Genomic DNA, 19,994 nt, shown 5'->3' with positions numbered 1-19,994 from the left:
TCTTTACATTGGAGAAGGAAATGGCAACCCACTCCAGTACTCTTGCCTCCTCTCAGTATTACTTCAATTTTTATAACGATTAGGTGTTACCATTGTAAGTAGGTGATACTACTTATTGGCTCTGTTGAGCTTAGTCGTGTCTGACTCTTTTTAGCCCCATGGACTGTAGTCTGCCAAGCTCACTTGTCCATGGGATTTTCCAGGGAAGAATACTGGAGTATGTTGCCATTTCCTCCTCCAGGGGATTTTTTGGCACTTGATTCAGGGATCAAACCCGCAGCTCTTGTGTCTCCTGCATTGGCAGGCAGGTTCTTTACCACTAGAGCCACCTGCTGCTGCTGTTGCTAAGTCGCTTCAGTCGTGTCTGACTCTGTGCAACCCCATAGACAGCAGCCCACCAGGCTCCCCCGTCCCTGGGATTCTCCAGGCAAGAACACTGGAGTGGGTTGCTATTTCCTTCTCCAATGCATAACAGTGAAAAGTGAAAGTGAAGTCGCTCAGTCGTGTCTGACTCTTAGCCACCTCTGACAGAGGAGCCTGGTAGGCTGCAGTCCATGGGATTTTCCAGGCAAGAGTACTGAGTGGGGTGCCATCACCTTCTCCGAGAGCCACCTGGGAAGCCCACAATACTACTTCTAATCACATACTGCAAATACATGACATTTTTTTCAGATTGTAAAAAATTCAAATGTGGATAAAGGTCACATCCTTCCTGAGCACACCTAGTCCACAGCTTTCCCTGAAGGTAACTCCTGCTACAAGTTTGAAGTGTACCCTTTCAGGCCACCTAAGCACGTCCCTAAAAAAATGTGTATGCCATATGTAGGTGAGAACACACGTATATATGGAAGAGAACTGCATATGTATAAAGGCACAGTTTTGTTTTGTGGGATTTTTAAGTGGTAACATGCCATATGCTATTATATAGTTTTCCTCTCACTCCACTATATGATTTTAAGATATTTTCACATTAGTACACACAGATGCATCTCAGCATTTTTAACTATTTGTATTCAACACTTTAGATATGCTGTACTTTATCCACTGAATGCCTAATGAACAATTAGGGTTTTTTTAATGCTGCAATAAAGGAGGTTTATACATGCCTCCTGGATTGAACACGTTTCTCTCAAGGAGATTTAAGTTTTTTGTTTAATTTGTATTAGAGTTATGGCTGCTCCACATCCTTGGCAAAACTTGTATTTTCCATCTTTTTTATTTCAGTCATCCTAATGTGTGAGTGGTGGTTTTAGTTTGCATTTCCCCAATGATTAACAAAGTGGAGTACCTTGTCCTGTTTATTGTACTTGGACTGTCCTTTGTCATGAAGAATCTGCTTAAGTCTTTTGCCCATTTTCTTTGGGTGGTACACATCTTATGAATTTGAAGGCATTCTTAGTGTACTCTCGATATAAGCCCTTTGTCATATATGTCTTCTGCAACTTTCTGAATTGCCTTTCCATTCTCTTAATGGTGCTTTTTAATAGTCGAGAATTTCTTTATTTTAGTAAAGTCAAATTACCAATTTTTCATTATGGTTGGTACTTTTAAAATCTTATTTCATTTTAATGAATAATATACCACTTGTAGTGTTTTAATATTGAAAATATATAATTCAATAAAGTTTTAATAAAAATCAAAAATTTAGTAAAGTCTACTTATTACCGTTAGTTCTTTTAAAACCTTGTTTAAGATTCAAGGTCAAAAGATAGTCTAAATGCAATATTTTCCTTTAAAAGGCTTATTGTTTAACCTTTCATATTTAGATCCATATCTATTTAGAACTGATTTCTGTATATGGCATGCAGGGCCAAAAAGCAAATTACTATACTAACAGTATAAGCGTATTTTATTTTGATTGATAATACCACTCAAAAATGGCCACAGCAATTTATGCTCCTCCCAGAGAAGTGTTGCTGCTGTTCAGCTGCTAAATCTTATCCAACTCCTTGCAACTCCATGGACTGCAGCACTCCAGGCTTCCCTGTCCTTCTCTAGCTCTCGGCGTTTGCTCAAATTCACGTCCACCGAGATGGTGACGTCATCCAACCATCTCATCCTCTCTTGCCCCCTTCTCCTCTTGCCCTCGATCTTTCCCAGCATCAGGGACTTTTGCAATGAGTCAGCTCTTCACATCAGTTGGCCAAAGTACTGGAGCTTCAGCATCAGTCCTTCTAATGAATATTCAGGACTGATTTCCTTTAGGATTGATTGGTTTGATCTCCAGCAATGTGTGGCAGTTCTCATTTCCCCAGTTACCTGTCTTTATTTCTTCTTTTCACACTTTATATAATTTTTTCCAATGTGAGGATTTCCTTTTTATTTCCCTGCTGGGACTGTCTTTGGGACTGCAAAACATTTATATATTAATTTTGCAAGAACTGAAGTCTATTCGATATTGAGTCTTTCCGTCCAGGAACATGGTATTGTCTCTCCGTTTTCTTCTATGTTCTCCAGTAGACTTCCCCCCCAACAGCCCCCTCCCCTCATATATATGCTATCTTTTTTGTATGTTCAATAGATTTTAGGCTATTTCTTCCTATTGTGCTGTGGTTATAAAAACGCATCCCATGGCATTATACCATCAGACTGGTCACTGCTAATAGATAAGAGTCACTGATTATTTTATATTAAATCTATATGAAATCTGGTCATCTTATTGAAATTGTATTTCACCCAACAGTTCTCAAATGATTTTGGTTTATATGTTCACATATCTACATATTGACTGTATGAATACATAAGAAAGGTGTGCAGAGAAAAAAAGATACTGAAGGATATTTCTAATTGTTACCTCAAAGAGGTGGACCTGAAAGATGCCTTTCATATCTTACTTTAGATATATCTCAGATTGTGATAACTGATAGTAGACTAATCTCATCTAATAACAATCTAAAGTAGCTGACTCAATAATTGTTAAAGAATACTCTTAGCTTATGTGTTTCTTAACTTCATGACAAATGCCGTTTTACTTAATTATGAACCATATGTCATTATCTTCATGAAATTTAAACAGATGCACAACCATTTCTAAAAATATGAAGGAACACATTACTACAGATGAAATCCCACCTGTTTTTTGTAAATTTTCAGTTGTTCTTCGAAATGGGCACAGAAATAGGCAACCGTGTCCTTTTCACCTACGAAGAAGTGATACAAAATCTGTTTTTCCTTCCCATGTTTAAGACGGCGTCTAGTGTCTATTTCATCTTTATTCTTACTTTAAACATTGACAGCCCAAATGTAACTAAGATTGTCTAAAACTAGTATTTTTTAAAGGAAATGCTAAGCTGAAAATTTGATTTCTCTTTTTTCCCCAGTTAGACTAAACTGAAACATACTGAAGATGTCAACTATGAAACTATGGCATTTATCTATATATTCAACCAACTTGTCAGAAAACATTTCATGTAGTTTATAATAAATTAATAAAACCCCCTTAAAGCAAGGATATTAAAAATCAAAGTTTGCTGAAGTCTCACAAATATGAATTAACTTTTGAGTGAAAAACATTCTGTAAACAATTTTAAAATCAGCCCCTTTGAGTAATCTAATTAGATTAATATGATTTAGCTATTCCGGTTAAAATACTTGAAGAAATTAAATCCTTAATATTTCAAACAACAAACCTTTCACAGCAAATGTCTGAAAAGAGATTCTACCTATTCCATGAAGACACTGTCTTGTTAAGGTATTTCCTGCTCCTACACATACTGGCTATATTTACACTTTTCCAAAATTAAGCACTGTAATAAAGTATTCTTCAAAGAAACAACAAAATCTGTGAAATAAGCTATGCGATGCTCTACTTTGCAATTTTTTATTGTTAATTACTTGAATTGTCAGCAACCACTATTATTAATGCTTTTGAGATTATTATATCACTATTAAATCTCAGTGTACCAGCTACCGTCTTCAATGAACTATCTGGCAAAATAAATCCAAACCTACACAGTATCTAGGATTTTAAAAACATCTCCTCTGAAATCATCATTTGCAAACCAAATAACTGACAGGCTTACTTCTGTCCAGCCGAGGCCTTGGGTTATATCTATATCCAGCCTGGCTCCAGAAGACGGGCACAGAGCCTCGTGTCTGAATGAACGACAGGGTATGACTATGCACGTGAATTAACTGCTCAGTCTCCACGTAATTTGCAACATTTCCATTTTTATCCACTCCTCTTCGCTTATAACGCATTCCTAAAAAAAAATTAAAACAGCAAAAATTTTAAAAATTAGTCTGGTTTGGGGGAGAATGGATACATGTACATGGATGACCAAGCCCCTTCACTGTTCACCTGAAACCATCACAATATTGTTAACTGACTACAGCCCAATACCAGATAGAAAGTTTTTTAAAAAATTTGTGTCTTTCAGGATAGCCTTGGGGATCTAACATGCAACTGCTTGGCAGCACAGTATTAACTTACCCCAAATCATGCCTGTATTCACCAGTGTTTTTTAAAAGTTGAAGCTGAGATAATGCCTGTGAATTGAAAGAGGAGGGTTTTCCCAAAGGTGCTAGCTGTGATTTATTACAGTGATACAGGCTGTCAGTAGGAACAATGGTATTTAGAAGCACATCCCAAGTGGTTTTCTGCTCTTTTCCACAATATACCTCCTTTTCTTTCCCCTCTTGTTAACACTCTCCCATTCACTTCTCTCCAAAAAATTGGTCTCCAATTACACCACACTATTGAGAGTCACTGAGCACTTTGAAGCTGTTTTTCCAAATCCATTATTGCCATTAGCATTTCAATTCATCTGCAATGTTCCCTTCTCGCCTGGATCTGATTTGCACACTATTACAGCCCTCCACTTACCTGCTCTGTGTCTACTTCGGCGTGAAATGAGAGCCACTAGAAATCGTGGGTGAATGTCATCTACACAGGTGGACTCCTGAGGTGGGGTCTCTGGGCTGCTTTTCTCATCGTCAGATGACTCATTATAATTAACCACAAGCTCTTCAATCTGCACAAAACCTTGGATGATGGGGATGATCCAAAAGTCCACATCTCGTGTCTGAAAATAATATGAACACTATGTTATTTCTATTCTGCACAGCACTGCTACTTCCTCAAATCCAAGCAGTGGACATCACATACTTGCTAGTCCTTTATTAGAAGCAGAAAACTTCCATTCTTTAACCATATTTTCTGCTTACTGGAGAACACTGAGGAATGAAGGGAGGGAGGGGGCAGAGCCTTTCATTTCCTTTATGGTGGTCATTCAAGAAGAGCTGCCTGAGAGGGACCAGAGCTAGGAGCTGGGTGGCTGGGTACAAATTCAGGCTCCACAACTTACTCCCTCACTCAGAAGAATGACTTAACCTCTCCAGGCCTCCAGACATTCTGCTTTGTGAAATAAGACAACAACCTCATAAGGTTACTGTGAAGATTAAATGAGTAAAATCTAAAATGTCTGTCTGCTTATAATAAGGATTTAACAAATGTAGCTAGTATGGTTATTCCTGTTGGTATAAAAGAAGATATAGCTTAAAGGTTGCTTTTCAACTCACAATTGTATTAAGCCTTTAGTAAAACCATCTTTGATCACTTAGTTATGAAACACAAAGGTCTATTCTACTTTCTAGTTTAGACAAAGTCTTGCTTTGTGCCCAGCTAAAATCTAAGCAGTCAATGAACCAAAAAAAAATCATGTCCATAAATATTTTAAAAAGTCATCCAATGTAATTAGGTAAGTATTAAAGGCAAAGATCTCCTCTTAAGTCTTTGAGACTAAGAATACTCAGAAAATTTCTCAACTGACTGTATCCAGGGACAGTAAAGGATGAAAAGTGCTCCAGAGAAGTTGTTCTTTGTCCCTCTTTTTCCCCTGTCTCCATATCTGTATCTATGCTTGATACAGATCTCAGCATCAACTTCAAATCCACCCCCCCCTTTTTTTTTTTTTTAACAACCATATCTTCCAAGTCCCCTCACATTTCTGTTTTATGGAGCCTGTAGACAGGATCTCAGGAAGGTGATTAGAGTTGCAAACAGCGAGGCGAAGATCTATCCACATTCATTATTTTCATTACCATTCTCATTATTTTTAATTTTGTTCCAGCAATAAATGCAAATGAGGAAACAGGAACATTTAATAACTGGGATTCCCTAGTGGCTCAGATGGTAAAAGAGTCTGCCTGCAATGCAGGAGATCTAGGTTTGATCCCTGGGTCGTGAAGATCCTCTGGAGAAGGAAATGGCAACCCACTCCAGTATTTTCGCCTGGAAAATCCCATGGATGGAGGAACCTGGCAGGCTACAGTCCATGGGGTCGCAAAGAGTTGGACATGACTGAGCGACTTCACTTCACTATCTCACTAAAGGAAAACTGGGCTTCAACATTTCCAATGGGTAAAAACAAAATACCTTTTAGAGGAACTCTATGGACATTAGTTCCATAGCTTTAAATTATGAATGTCCTATGGGAACCTGCTAAAAAGATAAGTCTGTGGCCATATAGTTGAATTGTGAATCGCCTTAAAACAGTACCTTGGTTTTCCCGAGCTAAATGATTCCCATTCTACAGGGTAAAACATTATGTGAGTTTTTAAATTTCTTTTAATACACCTTAAAAATATTTGCTTAACAATTATAACTACCTTAGAATATTTCAGAAACAACTACTCACACCAATCTCAGTAAGGTCTTGTATCATATATTTATTCCAAAAAAATCGGTCATCAACCTGAAAAAGGTAGAAAACAAATAGGTCAGAAACATGTTGCTTCAGTTTTCCCACAGAGGCCAGACAGGGCCATAAATTGCTCTGGAGGCAAACCCTGCTCTGAGCTGTGAGGTGTACCTTTTGCCAGAGGGGACGGGGGTCCTCCCCAGAGCTTTGCCTCTGCACGGAATTGGTCAGGTCATAGGTCAAGCTATAGTAAAAGGATTCCGAGTCCATGAACATCTTCAGCAACTCCTCGAGTAATCTTCTCTCCAGCTTCTCCTTTTCTCTACTTTCCTTAACCTATAAGAAATGTATCTACTATTACTGCAGGAATTAAATGCAAGGCATTATGTGGATACCACTCAACTCCCTAGGAGAAAAGTGAAAAATAATCCCAAGGACATGCAGAGACAGTGCTTTAAGATGATGAGTAGTCTGAAAATAAGTTTCCTAGCAGGAAAGTCACCCCTCCATTTAAAACTAATCAAAGATGAATTCCAAGCCCATATCAGTCAAACTCTTACTTTCTTTTTATTAGGAGCAGACACATTGGATTTAATATGCGTAAAGGTCTTCAGTAGAAACTTTGAGTCATCAGGAGATGGTATAATCTTCTCTGGTTTGTTAATTCCAAAATGATGCTTCTTACAGAGCTACATAATTAGGAAGAGAAAGAGAATTCATTATTACTAATATCTGCTTGCTAAATGTTCTAGCATGAGTGCACAAGTGTAGCTACTGCTCAAGCATTGTGGTTAAAACCTCAAGAGCAAGTAAAATGACCAAGTAGTCCACTGATATTAGAAAACACAGCTGTGGTTTTAAGCATTAGAAAGCTACAGCAGAGCACAAGCAAAAAATACAGGGCAGGACACACTGGGGGCGTTATAGCAAGCTCTTATCTAATATAACTGAAGAATAAAATGCTCTGGTTGGGGTTCATTAATGCTTTACAAATTGGCATCTAAGATTTCCCGGATGGCTCAGTGGCAAAGAATCTGCCTGCCAATGCGGAGGCTCCTGGGTGGAGAAGATCCCCTAGAGGAGGGCATGGCAACCCGCTCCAGTATACTTGCCATGGATAATCCTATGGACAGGGGAGGCTGGTGGGCTACGGTCCATGGGGTTGCAGAGTTGGACATGACTGAAGAGAACTGAGCATGTACAGACACACAAGATTAAAATTAGTGCAATATACACATTTTCTATGCTCTAGGAACATTTCTTTACAGCAATCTGTGCTAAATATTAATGCTAGTTAGTGGAGTGTTTTGGGTGAGAAGATGCCAAGAGTCTGCTCTATTAGCAATCTTAAAATCTGGACATTTCAACTACTCTTTCCCCTTCTATCCTCACACACACACATTGGTAAAATAAAAACATACTCATTGGGTCCAGAGATTAAATTTGGAGAACCAAAAAGTTGGAGCTGCAGGAAATGAGCAGTCTAACCCACAAAGGCGAGGAAGAGGATGGAAAGGTTTAGGCAAGAGAAAGGCACAAAGGTTCTAGAGACGACCATCTGGCTAGAGTTGAGCATTTTACATATAATTTTATGTGACTCAGCACACAAACCAAACATTCTGAAGGGGACACATGGATTCTATTAACCATATGCAGACGAATGCCATTTTTTCAATACACTGGTTTTATTGCTGTGCTAAGTGGCAGAACCCTATTAGGAGGTAACATTTACTATATGCTTATTATTAGTAATGTCTTACTTACAAAATAACTATTACTAGGTAATAAACAGGATGAGAAAACAAGGAGAGCAAAAACTAGTCCAAGCTGGTTTTTTTTTTTCTTTAATTATTATTTATTTTTGGCTGTGCTGGTCTTCACTGCTGCATTGGTAGGCGGCGGGGGGCGGGCGCATTCTCCAGTTGCAGCGAGCTGGCCCTGCTCTCTAGCTGTGGTGCACAGGTTTCTCATTGTGGTGGCTTCTCTTGCTGCAGAGCTCATCCCAGGCTCATCCCAGACCAGGGACTGACCCTGTGCCCCCTGCACTGCAAAGCGAGTTCTTAACCACTGGGCCACCAGAGAAGTCCTAGTTCAAGTTTGATAGTAAGTTTTTTTTTTTTTTTAAAAAGGAAGGAGACTGTTTTGGTTTTATCAGATTGGAAGTGCAGACTGATAACTGAACCAAGAATTTACATGTAATGCAATCTTATGGGTTTTATGTCTTTTTAAAGCTCTGGCTATCAAACACTCAATTTACATGGGTTTTACAACACGACTACAACTTTACACTCCTCCTGGCCTACCAGAGGAAGACAAGGGAACCCAAGGGGAAGTTAAAAAAGATCTATAGTCATCCTGCTGAAACCCGAACTAACTTAAATTTTCTTCCAAGGGTTTCCTCGGTGGCTCAGAGGTAAAGAACCCACCTGCAATGCAGGTGCCACAGCAGATTCTGGTTTGATCCCTGGGTCAGGAAGAACCCCAGGAGGAGGAAATGGCAACCCACTCCAGTATTCTTGCCTGGAGAATCCCATGGACAGAGGAGCCTGGTGGGCTACAGTCTGTGGGGTCCCAGAGAGTCAAACACGACTGAAGCAACTTAGCACACACACAAGCAAAACTAACCAGATCATGACGTGATGGGGAAGGAGAGAGAATCAAGCATATGGATGTTGCTCCAGCAGTTCTCCCTGTGGCCTTCTTTCTGCCTGATCACTCGACCAGCACAGAAACACAGATATTTCTCTCCTCCAACATCTTCCTGTGCCAGCTAGGATCCTACTTCTTTACAACCTTCACTGCCTCCAATTCCTCTCCTCCTGTTCTCTCCCTAGCCCACGGCAGCTTGGCTTTGGCCCCTACCACTCCACCTTAACCTATCTTCAGTGTGACTCATGTGGTCTCCTTGGCTAAATGCAATGTGGATTCCTGGTCCCCATCTTAACTGCTCAGTAGCATCTGACACAGTTCCTCTGTCCCTCATCCTCTCTGATACACTGTCTCATCTGACTTCCACTGGCATTCTTTACCTCTTTTACTGGTTCCTTCCCAACCATTTCACTTCCTAACATCTTGGCACCTCCAGGTTCAGTCCTATCTGCATTCACTTTCTCAGTGATTTCGTCCAGTCTCCTGGCTTCAAATACCATCGACATACCAATCCTTCTCTCTCAATGGTATATTTCTAGCCCCGCTCTCCTCCCAAATTCTAGAACCACAAACGCCAACATTTCCACTCAGATTTCTATCAGGCACCTCACACTCAACACATCCCAAACTAGACCCTCATCTTCCCTCCCTGCCTTCATCTCCTGTGGCTCTCTTCCCTTTGCTTACTCCGCTCCGCCCACATCAGCTACCTGCTGCTCCCCACACGTCAGGGCTACTTCCACCTCGGGGCCTTTGTTCTGGCTGTCATCCTCTTCCCAAATGTTCAGTTGCTCAGTCGTGTCCAACTTCTTGCAACTCCGTGCACTGGCAGCATGCCAGGTTTCCCTGTCCTTCACCATCTCCCAGAGTTTGCTCAAACTCATGTCCAATAAGTCAGTGATGCCCTCCAGATATCTCCTAAGATATCTCACCATAATCTCCGCCCCTGGCACTCCACCCACCACTCTTATTGCACTCAATTTTTATTTCCCATAGCATTGATTACTTTTCAACATAAGACATAACATAATCATGACAGAGGATGAGATGGCTGGATGGCATCACTGACTCAATGGACATGAATCTGAGTGAACCCCGGGAGTTGGTGATGGACAGGGAGGCCTGGCGTGCTGCAATTCATGGGGTCGCAAAGAGTCGACACGACTGAGCAACTGAACTGAACTGAATCGTGTTAATGTTTACTGCCTGCCCCACGTTCACCAGAGACCTTTGCTTTTTGACTCATATCTCCAGGGGCACTAGCAGTACCTGGTACAGGAGGTCACACACACACACAAAAAAAAACACCTTTGTTAAATGAATGAATGGGCTCTGATGTTACAAATGTGAAGTGGTAACCTCCAGATTCACATAGGTCATAAGAGTAGTCTTGGGAAACCATCACTTCCCTTCTTCCATGAATACACCTCACACCCCTCAACATTGGTTAGCACAGAATTCCTGGGACAGCCAAGAAGCTCTGTTAGTCCCCTGTTGCTGCTGCACTTTCTTTTTTTAAAAAAATCCGAAAACATGCCTCAAACCTAGTTATAAGTTATTACAACTTTAATATTCCAACAGAATATTATGCACCTGTCAGATACAGTTATTCCTTAAGAGCATTCAAGCCAGCAAGATTTTCCCCCAGGAATACATCAAAGATGATTCTAAATATCTAGCTATTCTAAAGTAATCTTGTAGCAGCACACCTAGCCTGCACCCACACTCTCCTCATTTGCAAAAGAACGGGAGTTGTTTTTCTCTGCAAGGCTATCTGCCCAGTGTCTCCCCTTAAGGATTGGGACCTTGTCCTGTCATTCATCCCCCTTTACTCTATTGCAAACTCCTCTACTAGCCCCTTTCCTACCACCTTTTAACACTACTGAAGTTTACTGAATCTTTTTTTTTTTTAATCATTCCTCAACCCTGAAATCTCTATGCCATAGTCCTTGGAACTGTGAGGATGCTAGTCTGACTTGGGGAGATCAAGGAGTGATGGCCCAGTGAAATTCCCGAGGCAGAGTAAAACAAGGACCCTCCCCCCCCCAACTCTGAAAAGGACAAATCAAAGAACGTGGCAATAATGATCACTTCCTGCTGTCTCTTCCTCTGGTCCCCATGAAACCCATCTCTCTGGGCTCTTACCAGACCTCTGACTGTCCCTTCTCTGTCTAGCATCTCTATCTCTAAACATGATGGTGGTTCCTGACATTCCATCCTTAGCTCTCTGCCCATCCTTCACGCTCTGCTGAGAAAATTTCATCCTCTATCCTCTGGAGAAGGGAATGGCAACCGACTCCAGTATTCTTGCATGGAGAATCCCATGGACAGAGAAGCCTGGTGAGCTTCTCTGAGCTATAGTCCGTGAGGTCGCAAAGAGTCAGACACGACTGAATGACTAACACACACATCCTCATTTTAATTACTACTGTGTTTAACTCCACATTTCTAACTCTACTCTTTTGCTCTGAACTCATGACCCCAAAATACAACATCTGCCCACTATTGACACTAGTCTCTCAAGTTCAGCATCTCCAAAACTGACCAACGTCTATTTCACAAATCTTGTTCCTTCTCTGGTATGCCCTGTCTCAGGCAATACCACCAACTGTACCACTTAAGCAAGAAACCTTCGAGTCATCTTCCGTTACTCTCCCTGATAAAGTCTCTTCTATCAACCCCAACTATTTCGTGCTGATTGCTACTGTGATAATTCAGACCATATCTTTTGCCTAAACCACTGCTTCTCAAGGGAGGTGCTACTGGCTTAACAGACTGAGGATTCTTTTATGCACAATCATCCCACTTAGAGCACAAAACCTAACAGCCTCCTTTCACAAACTGGGGAGTCCACTCCAGCACCACCTGAAGCACTCCAGGCTTCAAGTACTGAAATGGGTTCCAGGCTTCCATTTAGTTCCCTTTATTGTGTAGAGATCGCCTGGAGAAGGGAATCGTTACCCACTGCAGTATTCTTGCCTAGAGAATCCCATGGACAGAGGAGCCTGGTGGGCTATAGTCCATAGGGTCTCAAAGAGTCACAAGACTGAGTGACTAACACTTTCACTTTTTTTCACTGTGTAGGGACCATATCTCCACCCACCACTGCCTACTTATGGATCCAGAACCTAGGAGTCTATGGCCTCTATTTGAGCTACTATTCCATTTGTGGTCCATGAAGATAAGATGCAGTTTCCCTCTAGGCCTGGCAATGTCTTCCTTGTTTTTCTTTCTCTTTTTTTAATCTACTCTTCTCTGGGGCTTGGAACAGAGTTGACAGAGGCCCAATATCCCTTAACTTCCTTACCAACAACTTCAAAAAAATGCTAAAATTTTAAAGGTTATTTTTAAAGTTTGCTACAAGCTCATCTAATGATAAAATAACCCCCAAAGAGAGGCTATTTATAGTCATCATTTACCTTCCTCAGAATGAATATTTATATGATTCTTTAAGAAATATGAATGTGTAGTATTGTAGGGTAACATCCAGACTAATTGCCCATATAATAAAATACACGGAATAACCTTTTGGAAAGCCCTCAAAACCTGAATTCTAAAATAAATTCAGCCTCAAAGGTTTCGGATAAGGATTGTGATCTGCACAGCAGAGCATAAAGTCACCACACCATCTCTCTTAAAGTTGATTTTTCTAAAGAGAAATTTAAAATTACTTTAAACATAAAAATTTTCAATGAATATTTTAGAATCACCCATATATATAGATAGTGGTAAAGAATCTGCCTGCCTGCCAATGCAGGAGATGCAAAAGACCCAGGTTCGATCCCTGGTTCAGGAAGATCCCCTGAAGAAGGAAATGCCAACCCACTCCAGTATTCTTGCCTGGGAAAAAATCCCATGGACAGAGGAGCCTGATGGGCTACAGTCCATGAGGTTGCAAAGAGTCAGACACGACTTTAGAAAAGAAAGCATGACCACTATCTCATTTTATAAATTTATATATTTTTAATTGAAGGATAATTGCTTTATAACATTGTGTTGTTTCTGCCATATATCAACATGACTCAGCCATAGGTATACATATGTCCCCTCCCTCTTGAACTTCCCTCCCACCCCATCCTAACCCTCTAGGTTGCCCCAGAACCCTGGTTTGAGTTCCCTGAATCATACAGCAGATTCCTATCTGTCTATTTTGTGTCAGTTCAGTTCAGTCGCTCAGTCGTGTCCGACTCTTTGTGACCCCATGAATCGCAGCACGCCAGGCCTCCCTGTCCATCACCAACTCCCGGAGGTCACTCAGACTCATGTCCATCGAGTCTATTTTGTGTATGGTGATGTATATGTTTCCTTGCTACTCTGTCCATTCATCCCACCCTCTCCTCCCCCAACCCCCGCACCGTGTCCACACGTTCTCTGGCTGGCTCTCCATTGCTGCACTGCAAATAGGTTCACTATCTTTTTTTAAAGGTTAAATTCAGTCCTACCAAGAAATAAGAATATAGAAAATAACTTCTCGGAATTCCTTCCAGTCCTAAAATGCTTTGTTTAGACAGAGCTCTTGGGATTACCACACACAGCGTGTACAGTAAGATCACCTTCCCTTTTCCAGAGGCCCAGCCAGTTCTGCATAATATGTGCTTAGGCCCTTATCACAACATTGATACACACAATCTCAAAAAGAAAACCACAACCACAGCACCACACTGCTGCTGCTGCTAAGTCGCTACAGTCATGTCCGACTCTTCGTGACCCCATGGACTGCAGCTGACCAGGCTCCTCCGTCCATGGGATTTTCCAACACCACACTGCTCCCCTAGTATTTCTACTGCTCTAACCACTTAGAGTTCACAACCAAGATTAAGGGCTGATGTTGCTGCTGCTGCTATATAGGGAAAGGAAAATAAATGATTTTACTTTATAAGTTGATATCTATCTATGTCCATCAGGAGCTAAAATTTTAAACAGATGTCTAATGGGAAACCAAATATGGAAAATGATGCAGTTATCTATTAAAGCAACAAGATACAGCAAATAAGATATGCAGACATGGAACATAAGCCTATAAAAGTTTAAAGGATGTTTTCCCAAAAGAAAGAATATCTATGTTCTCATCTATTTGAACTCCAAAGATTCTTCATATCCTTGCATAGATCTTTTCTTTTTTAAATGGCACACTGCTTTGAAAAACAGTCTGGCAGATCCTCAAAAGATTAAACCCAGAGTTACTATATAATACTCCATTCCTAGGTATAGAATTTCTTTTTCTCACAAGAAAAATGAAAACAATGTCTACCAAAAACTTATACATAAATGTACAAGTTTTGTTATGTACAGAAACTTGTATATAAATATACAGCAATATTATTCACAAATAGCCCCAAAATGAAAACAACCCAAACGTACATCAACTGATGAAAGGATAAATAAAATGCGGTATATCCATACAAAGGGATAAAAAGAAATTAAGCACTGACCCATGCTACAACAAGCATGAACCTTGAAAACACGGTGCTAAGTAAAAGAAACCGGGCACAAAACCCTACATATTTTACGCCATGTAGAAGAATTGTTCAGAACAGGCAAATTTATATAGACACAGCAAGTAGATTAGTGGTTGCCTAGGATTTGCCTGGGGGTTGGAGGAAAATGAGTGACTGCTAATGAGTGCAGGGTTATTTTTAGAGTCATGAAAATGTTCTAAAATTAACTGCAGTGATGGTTACAAATCTGTGAATGTACTAAACACCACTGAATTATGTGCTTTAAATGGATGAAATGTATAGTATGAAAATTATTTTAAGAATTGGCAAACATAATAAGCCATACAAGTAAAGTAAAAAGTCAACTGGGGTAGAAAACTAGAAATACTATTAATTCCCAACTTTGTAACAAAATGCTTCTGCTCCAATGACAGAAGACAGATGAAGTCCTAGAAAATCTGAGAACAATGACCACAATAAAGAGCCCAGGGGTCCTGAGGGGAAAGGGAGAAAGCAGTGGGTATTCAAACACAGACACAGATGTCCAAATTATCAAGACATACTAAGAAGCCCTCAACTTCCCTGATAGCTCAGTTGGTAAAGAATCCACCTACAATGCAGGAAATCACGGTTCGACTCCTCGGTCGGGAAGTCACTGGAGAAGGGATAGGCTACCCATTCCAGTATTCTTGGTCTTCTTGTGTGGCTCAGCTGGTAAAGAATCTGCCTGCAGTGCAGGAGACTTGGGTTCGATCCCTGGGTTGGGAAGATCCCCTGGAGAAGGGAAAGGCTACCCACTCCAGTATTCTGGCCTGGAGAATTCCATGGACTGTATAGTCCATGGGGTTGCAAAGAGTTGAATATGACTGAGCAACTTTCACTTTCAAGAAGACCTAAGAGTCAGCTTCATTTAAGAAAGTCTTATGTGCATAAGATACATACGGTCATGAAAAATAACAGGAATCTTTTAACTAACAGAAGTAGGAAAAATATGCAAAGATGCAAAATACAAAAACTATTCTGAAAATTTGGAATATTGCTCCTCCAAAGAGCTGGAGACAAATGGAAACCAGGGGACATTTGTATCCCTATGGCTGATTCATGTTGATGTATGACAGAAACCAATACAATATTGTAAAGCTATTATCCTTCAATTAAAACTAAATTGTTTTTAAAAACCAGAATATTGACATTGATCATTTCAATGCGGGAGAATATTTTTTCCTCCTCCTCAGTTACAATTACTATATAGTCAAAAATAAAAAGCCCCACAAAAATTTATCATGCTTCTAAATGCTCTTTTTAACTGGCGTTATATGGAAACTAGAACAAGAATACCAAAGATTTAAATTAACATGTCAGAAAATAAGCAAATAGTTCGTGATTTTCAACAGAGTTGTTCTTTGCCCTTCTATTGTTCACTGTCGTAAAGCTCCACTAACAGAAAACAGGATTAAAGGAAGGGAAAAAAAGGCTTAAATGCAAATTTCTGAAATTATATTCTCTTGAGAGAAAGCCATGACAAACTATCACTAAACTGGGATCTGGAAATACTTTATCTATAGTCATGTTTATCCCTAATTAGTAAGGGTCATTATATATTTCCAGCTCTTAACATGGACTGTACTTTTAGTACCCTGGCAAATGCCATCACTCAATTATCCAACAGTACTGTAAAAACACTCAGCTACGTGGGACTATCTCATTTTCATTTGTATGTGAAGATGATCTCATTCACTTGAGAGTGTCAAGAAAGAAAAGGAAAAGTCTTCAGAATGAAGACATTTTAAAAGCTGTCATCACAGTCACGTTTTTTTTTTGTTTTAAAATTCCATTAAATGTTCTTTCCTAAAGATTCCTCCCCTCCACCACCCACCATCTATACAACAGTCAGCTGAAGCTGAAGCTCCAATTCTTTGGCCACCTAATGTGAAGACCCAATTCACTGGAAAAGACCCTGATTCTGAGAAAGACTAGAAGCAAAAGGAGGAGAGGGCAGCAGAGGATGAGATGGTTAGATAGCATCACTGATTTAACAGACATGAGTTTGAACAAACTCTAGGAGATGGTGAAGGACAGCAAAGTCTGGTGTGCTGCAGTCTATGGGACTGCAAAGAGTTGGACACGACTTAGTGACTGGACAACAACAACAATCTCAAATGATACAGACTGATGGCCACGAAGAGCATCTTCCTGAAAAGTCCACTGGGCGTCCTATGCAGGCCTCTGGATGAGGATAATTCATCTCCCCAGAATTGGGGGTGCCAGACGTGCAAACTGATGACTAACAGGTGACCAAGGTGCTGAGGAGCTGGTCTCTGCTCTAAATCTAACTGTCCAGGCCCCCAGCTTACTGCTCAAACCAGCACACCGCCCATGCTCACACTCAAGGCCAAGACTGGTGACAGGAAGCCATGCTGATCTTTCAATTTGTCAGCAGTCATCCAAAAGACACAAGTTTACTGGCTTAATCAATGGATAAAATGTTTTATAGTCTGCTCTTTCCTAAAATAAAATGCAAACAAAAACTGCAAAACACTTGTTTTTAACAGGCCCAATTGCCACCGAAGTTACTTGTCTGAGGATCAGCAACAGTGAATAGTATTCTATCTCTAGTACCAATCAAAGGAAATAAGTACTTGAATTTCTTTTTTAAAATTTCTATAACAGAGTATCAGTGTCCTAAATTCATTTTAATACTGGTTTGTTAGACTGTCAAACTTCCAGAAAGATCTGAAGCACAAAAATTACTACATTGTTACCACATACCCTGTTTTATTGTGCTTCACAGATGCTTTCTAAGAAAAAAAAAAAAACAAATTAAGAGGTTTGTGGCAATCACAGTAAACAAGTTTATTGGTACTGTTTTTCCAGCAGCATTTGCTCACGTCATGTGTCTCACATTTTTGTAATTTCCCACAAGATTTCAAACTTTCCCATTATCATCATATTTGTTATGGTGATCTTTGATGTTATTGTGAAAAGACTGACTCCCTGAAAACTCAGATGGTGGTGAGGGCTTCTCTGGTAGCTCAGATGGTAAAGAATCCATGTACAATGTGGGAGACCTGGGTTCAATCCCTAGGTTGGGAAGATTCCTTGGAGGAGGGCATGGCAACCCACTCCAGTATTCTTGCCTGGAGAATCCCCATGGACAGAGGAGCCTGGCAGGCTGCAGTTCATGGGATCACAAAGAATCAGATACGACTGAGTGACTAAGCACACATTTAGTATCTTAGCAATAGTATTTTTAAATTAAGGTATGTATTTTTTTTTTTAGGCATAATGCTCTTATACACTTAACAGACTATAGTGTAATATAAACATATCTCGTATATGCACTGAGAAACCAAAAAAATTCATGTTATTATAATTATTTGCTTTATTGCAATGGTCTGGAACCAAACCCATAGTATCTCTAAGATATGCCTGCATGTATTTTTTAAAATAATTTAACCCTGTACCCCAATTTCCTTCCCCAAAGTTCAGCCTAGAAAACACATACTGAGTGGTGGGGCCGTGGACACTATGCTACCTGTTACCTGCGGTTCAGGTAACAGGGAGGCAAGCCCAGCAGAGGGACACAGGAACAGATGGCCTCAGTCCAAGCCTAGATGCACCGCAAGCCAGCTGTGTGGTTAATCCTCACCAAGCCTTCTCTCTTCCCCTGTGCAACATGGATTATAACAGTGCCTACTTCACAGAACAGCCCAACGGATAAAGCATGATTATCCATTTAACCCTCAGGGCCTGTCTGGTACACCACATAGTGATCAAATTAGGCCAGGGCTATGACAGTGTGATGACACCCTAGATGCCACATCCCCACACTGACAGTAGGCATGATACCAGTGCTTTCATGGGTTATTTCTGCCAGTGTGGAGACGAACACTGGCCCTGGGCAATCTCATTATCTTGGCCCTAACTTACTCAACTTGTGGGCTTGGTTTCCTTTTAGAAAATGAAAGTCTAACAGGTCAGTGGGTTTGTATTTTTTCTTCTTTAAAAAAACAAAAATCCCAACTTTAAGAAAAAAAATTACAAGAGAAATATAGCTTTAGAAAAATTTCAAGACATATAGTTAAAAAGAAGATACAATAGAAGTTAAATCTAACCTTCCTGACTCTCTTCACCCCAGATCAGTTTTCAAATTGTGCTATAGTGACTCAGACGGTCAAGAATCTGCCTGCAATGCGGGAGACCTGGGTTCAATCCCTGGGTCAGGAAGATCCCCTGGAAAAGGAAATGGCAACCCATTCCAGTATTCTTGACTGGAGAATCCCATGGACAGAGGAGCCCAGTGGGCTTCAGTCCATGGTGTTGCAAAGAGTCAGAGACAACTGAGTGCCTAACACACACAGGGGTCCCCAGAAGCAGAGGTAGGTTTCCAGCAAAGGCAAAGTAGGAAGGGCCCCAAGGAGCTCTTCCCCCATCACCACCTCAACCACTGCAATTCTGCTTCTATGCATCTTACATACTGGCTTTCATAGATTTTAAAACAAAGGTTCCACACCAAAGTCTGAAAACACAGGACTCAATTACTCTAAAGATACCCAGCTCTAGAACTCTATGATTCTGGTCTATTAAATCAAATCCTCATGGTTGCCATTGTGACCATATCAAGTTGCCATGAAATTTCCTGAAACTTCATCTTACCTCTAGCTCAAGATCCTGAGGTTCCATTTCAGAAAGTGATAGTACAGCAATTTTGGTTACTTTACAGACCTCATGGTCTCCTGGAAGTTTGCCCACCAAGGCTTTCTGCCGAATTAAAATAAGCCACCATGGAAGATCTGAAAGAGAAAAGGCATATTTAATGTCTAGTTTCTATAAAGTACTGCTGTCCTAGCAAGCTGAAGCTGAGTAACACAGTATGCAAACAGTACAATCCTTTGGTGAAAGTGAAAGTCAAAGTGGCTCAGTCGTGTCCATCTGTGATCCTCCAGATGCAGGAATTCTCCAGGCCAGAATACTGGAGTGGGTAGCCTTTCCCTTCTCCAGGGGATCTTCCCAAACCAGGGATCGAACCCAGGCCTCCCACATTGCAGGTGGATTCTTTACCAGCTGAGCCACCAGGGAAGCCCAAGAACACTGGAATGGGTAGCCTATCCCTTCTCCAGCAGATCTTCACAACCCAGGAGTCAAACCAGGGTCTCCTGCATTACAGGTGGATTCTTTACCAACTGAGCCACCAGGGAAGCCCACAGTCCTTTGGTAAAGAGCACAACAAAGATAGAAAAATGGCCCTAAAACCTATGAAAAGATG

The 19,994-nt window shown here is 40.6% G+C and overlaps 1 protein-coding gene across 3 annotated transcripts in view; it reads right to left on the bottom strand.

Moving 5' to 3' along the window:
• Window positions 1-19,994, bottom strand: part of INPP5F (inositol polyphosphate-5-phosphatase F) — a 91,977-nt gene that overhangs the window by 25,827 nt on the left and 46,156 nt on the right. For all 3 annotated transcript variants that reach the window (XM_027960308.3, XM_042238508.2, XM_042238509.1), the window contains exons 3-9: window positions 19,385-19,521; window positions 7,202-7,330; window positions 6,813-6,977; window positions 6,639-6,695; window positions 4,826-5,024; window positions 4,023-4,202; window positions 3,073-3,140 (exon numbers count right to left, since the gene is read on the bottom strand). In XM_027960308.3, coding sequence (XP_027816109.2) covers window positions 3,073-3,140; window positions 4,023-4,202; window positions 4,826-5,024; window positions 6,639-6,695; window positions 6,813-6,977; window positions 7,202-7,330; window positions 19,385-19,521 — 935 coding nt within the window. The remainder of the gene's footprint in view (window positions 1-3,072; window positions 3,141-4,022; window positions 4,203-4,825; window positions 5,025-6,638; window positions 6,696-6,812; window positions 6,978-7,201; window positions 7,331-19,384; window positions 19,522-19,994) is intronic.

Source organism: Ovis aries, chromosome 22 (assembly GCF_016772045.2).
Source record: "Ovis aries strain OAR_USU_Benz2616 breed Rambouillet chromosome 22, ARS-UI_Ramb_v3.0, whole genome shotgun sequence".
Lineage (NCBI taxonomy): Eukaryota > Metazoa > Chordata > Mammalia > Artiodactyla > Bovidae > Ovis > Ovis aries.
Note: the sequence above shows the minus strand (reverse complement) of the source record. Positions and strands in the feature narration are given on the sequence as shown.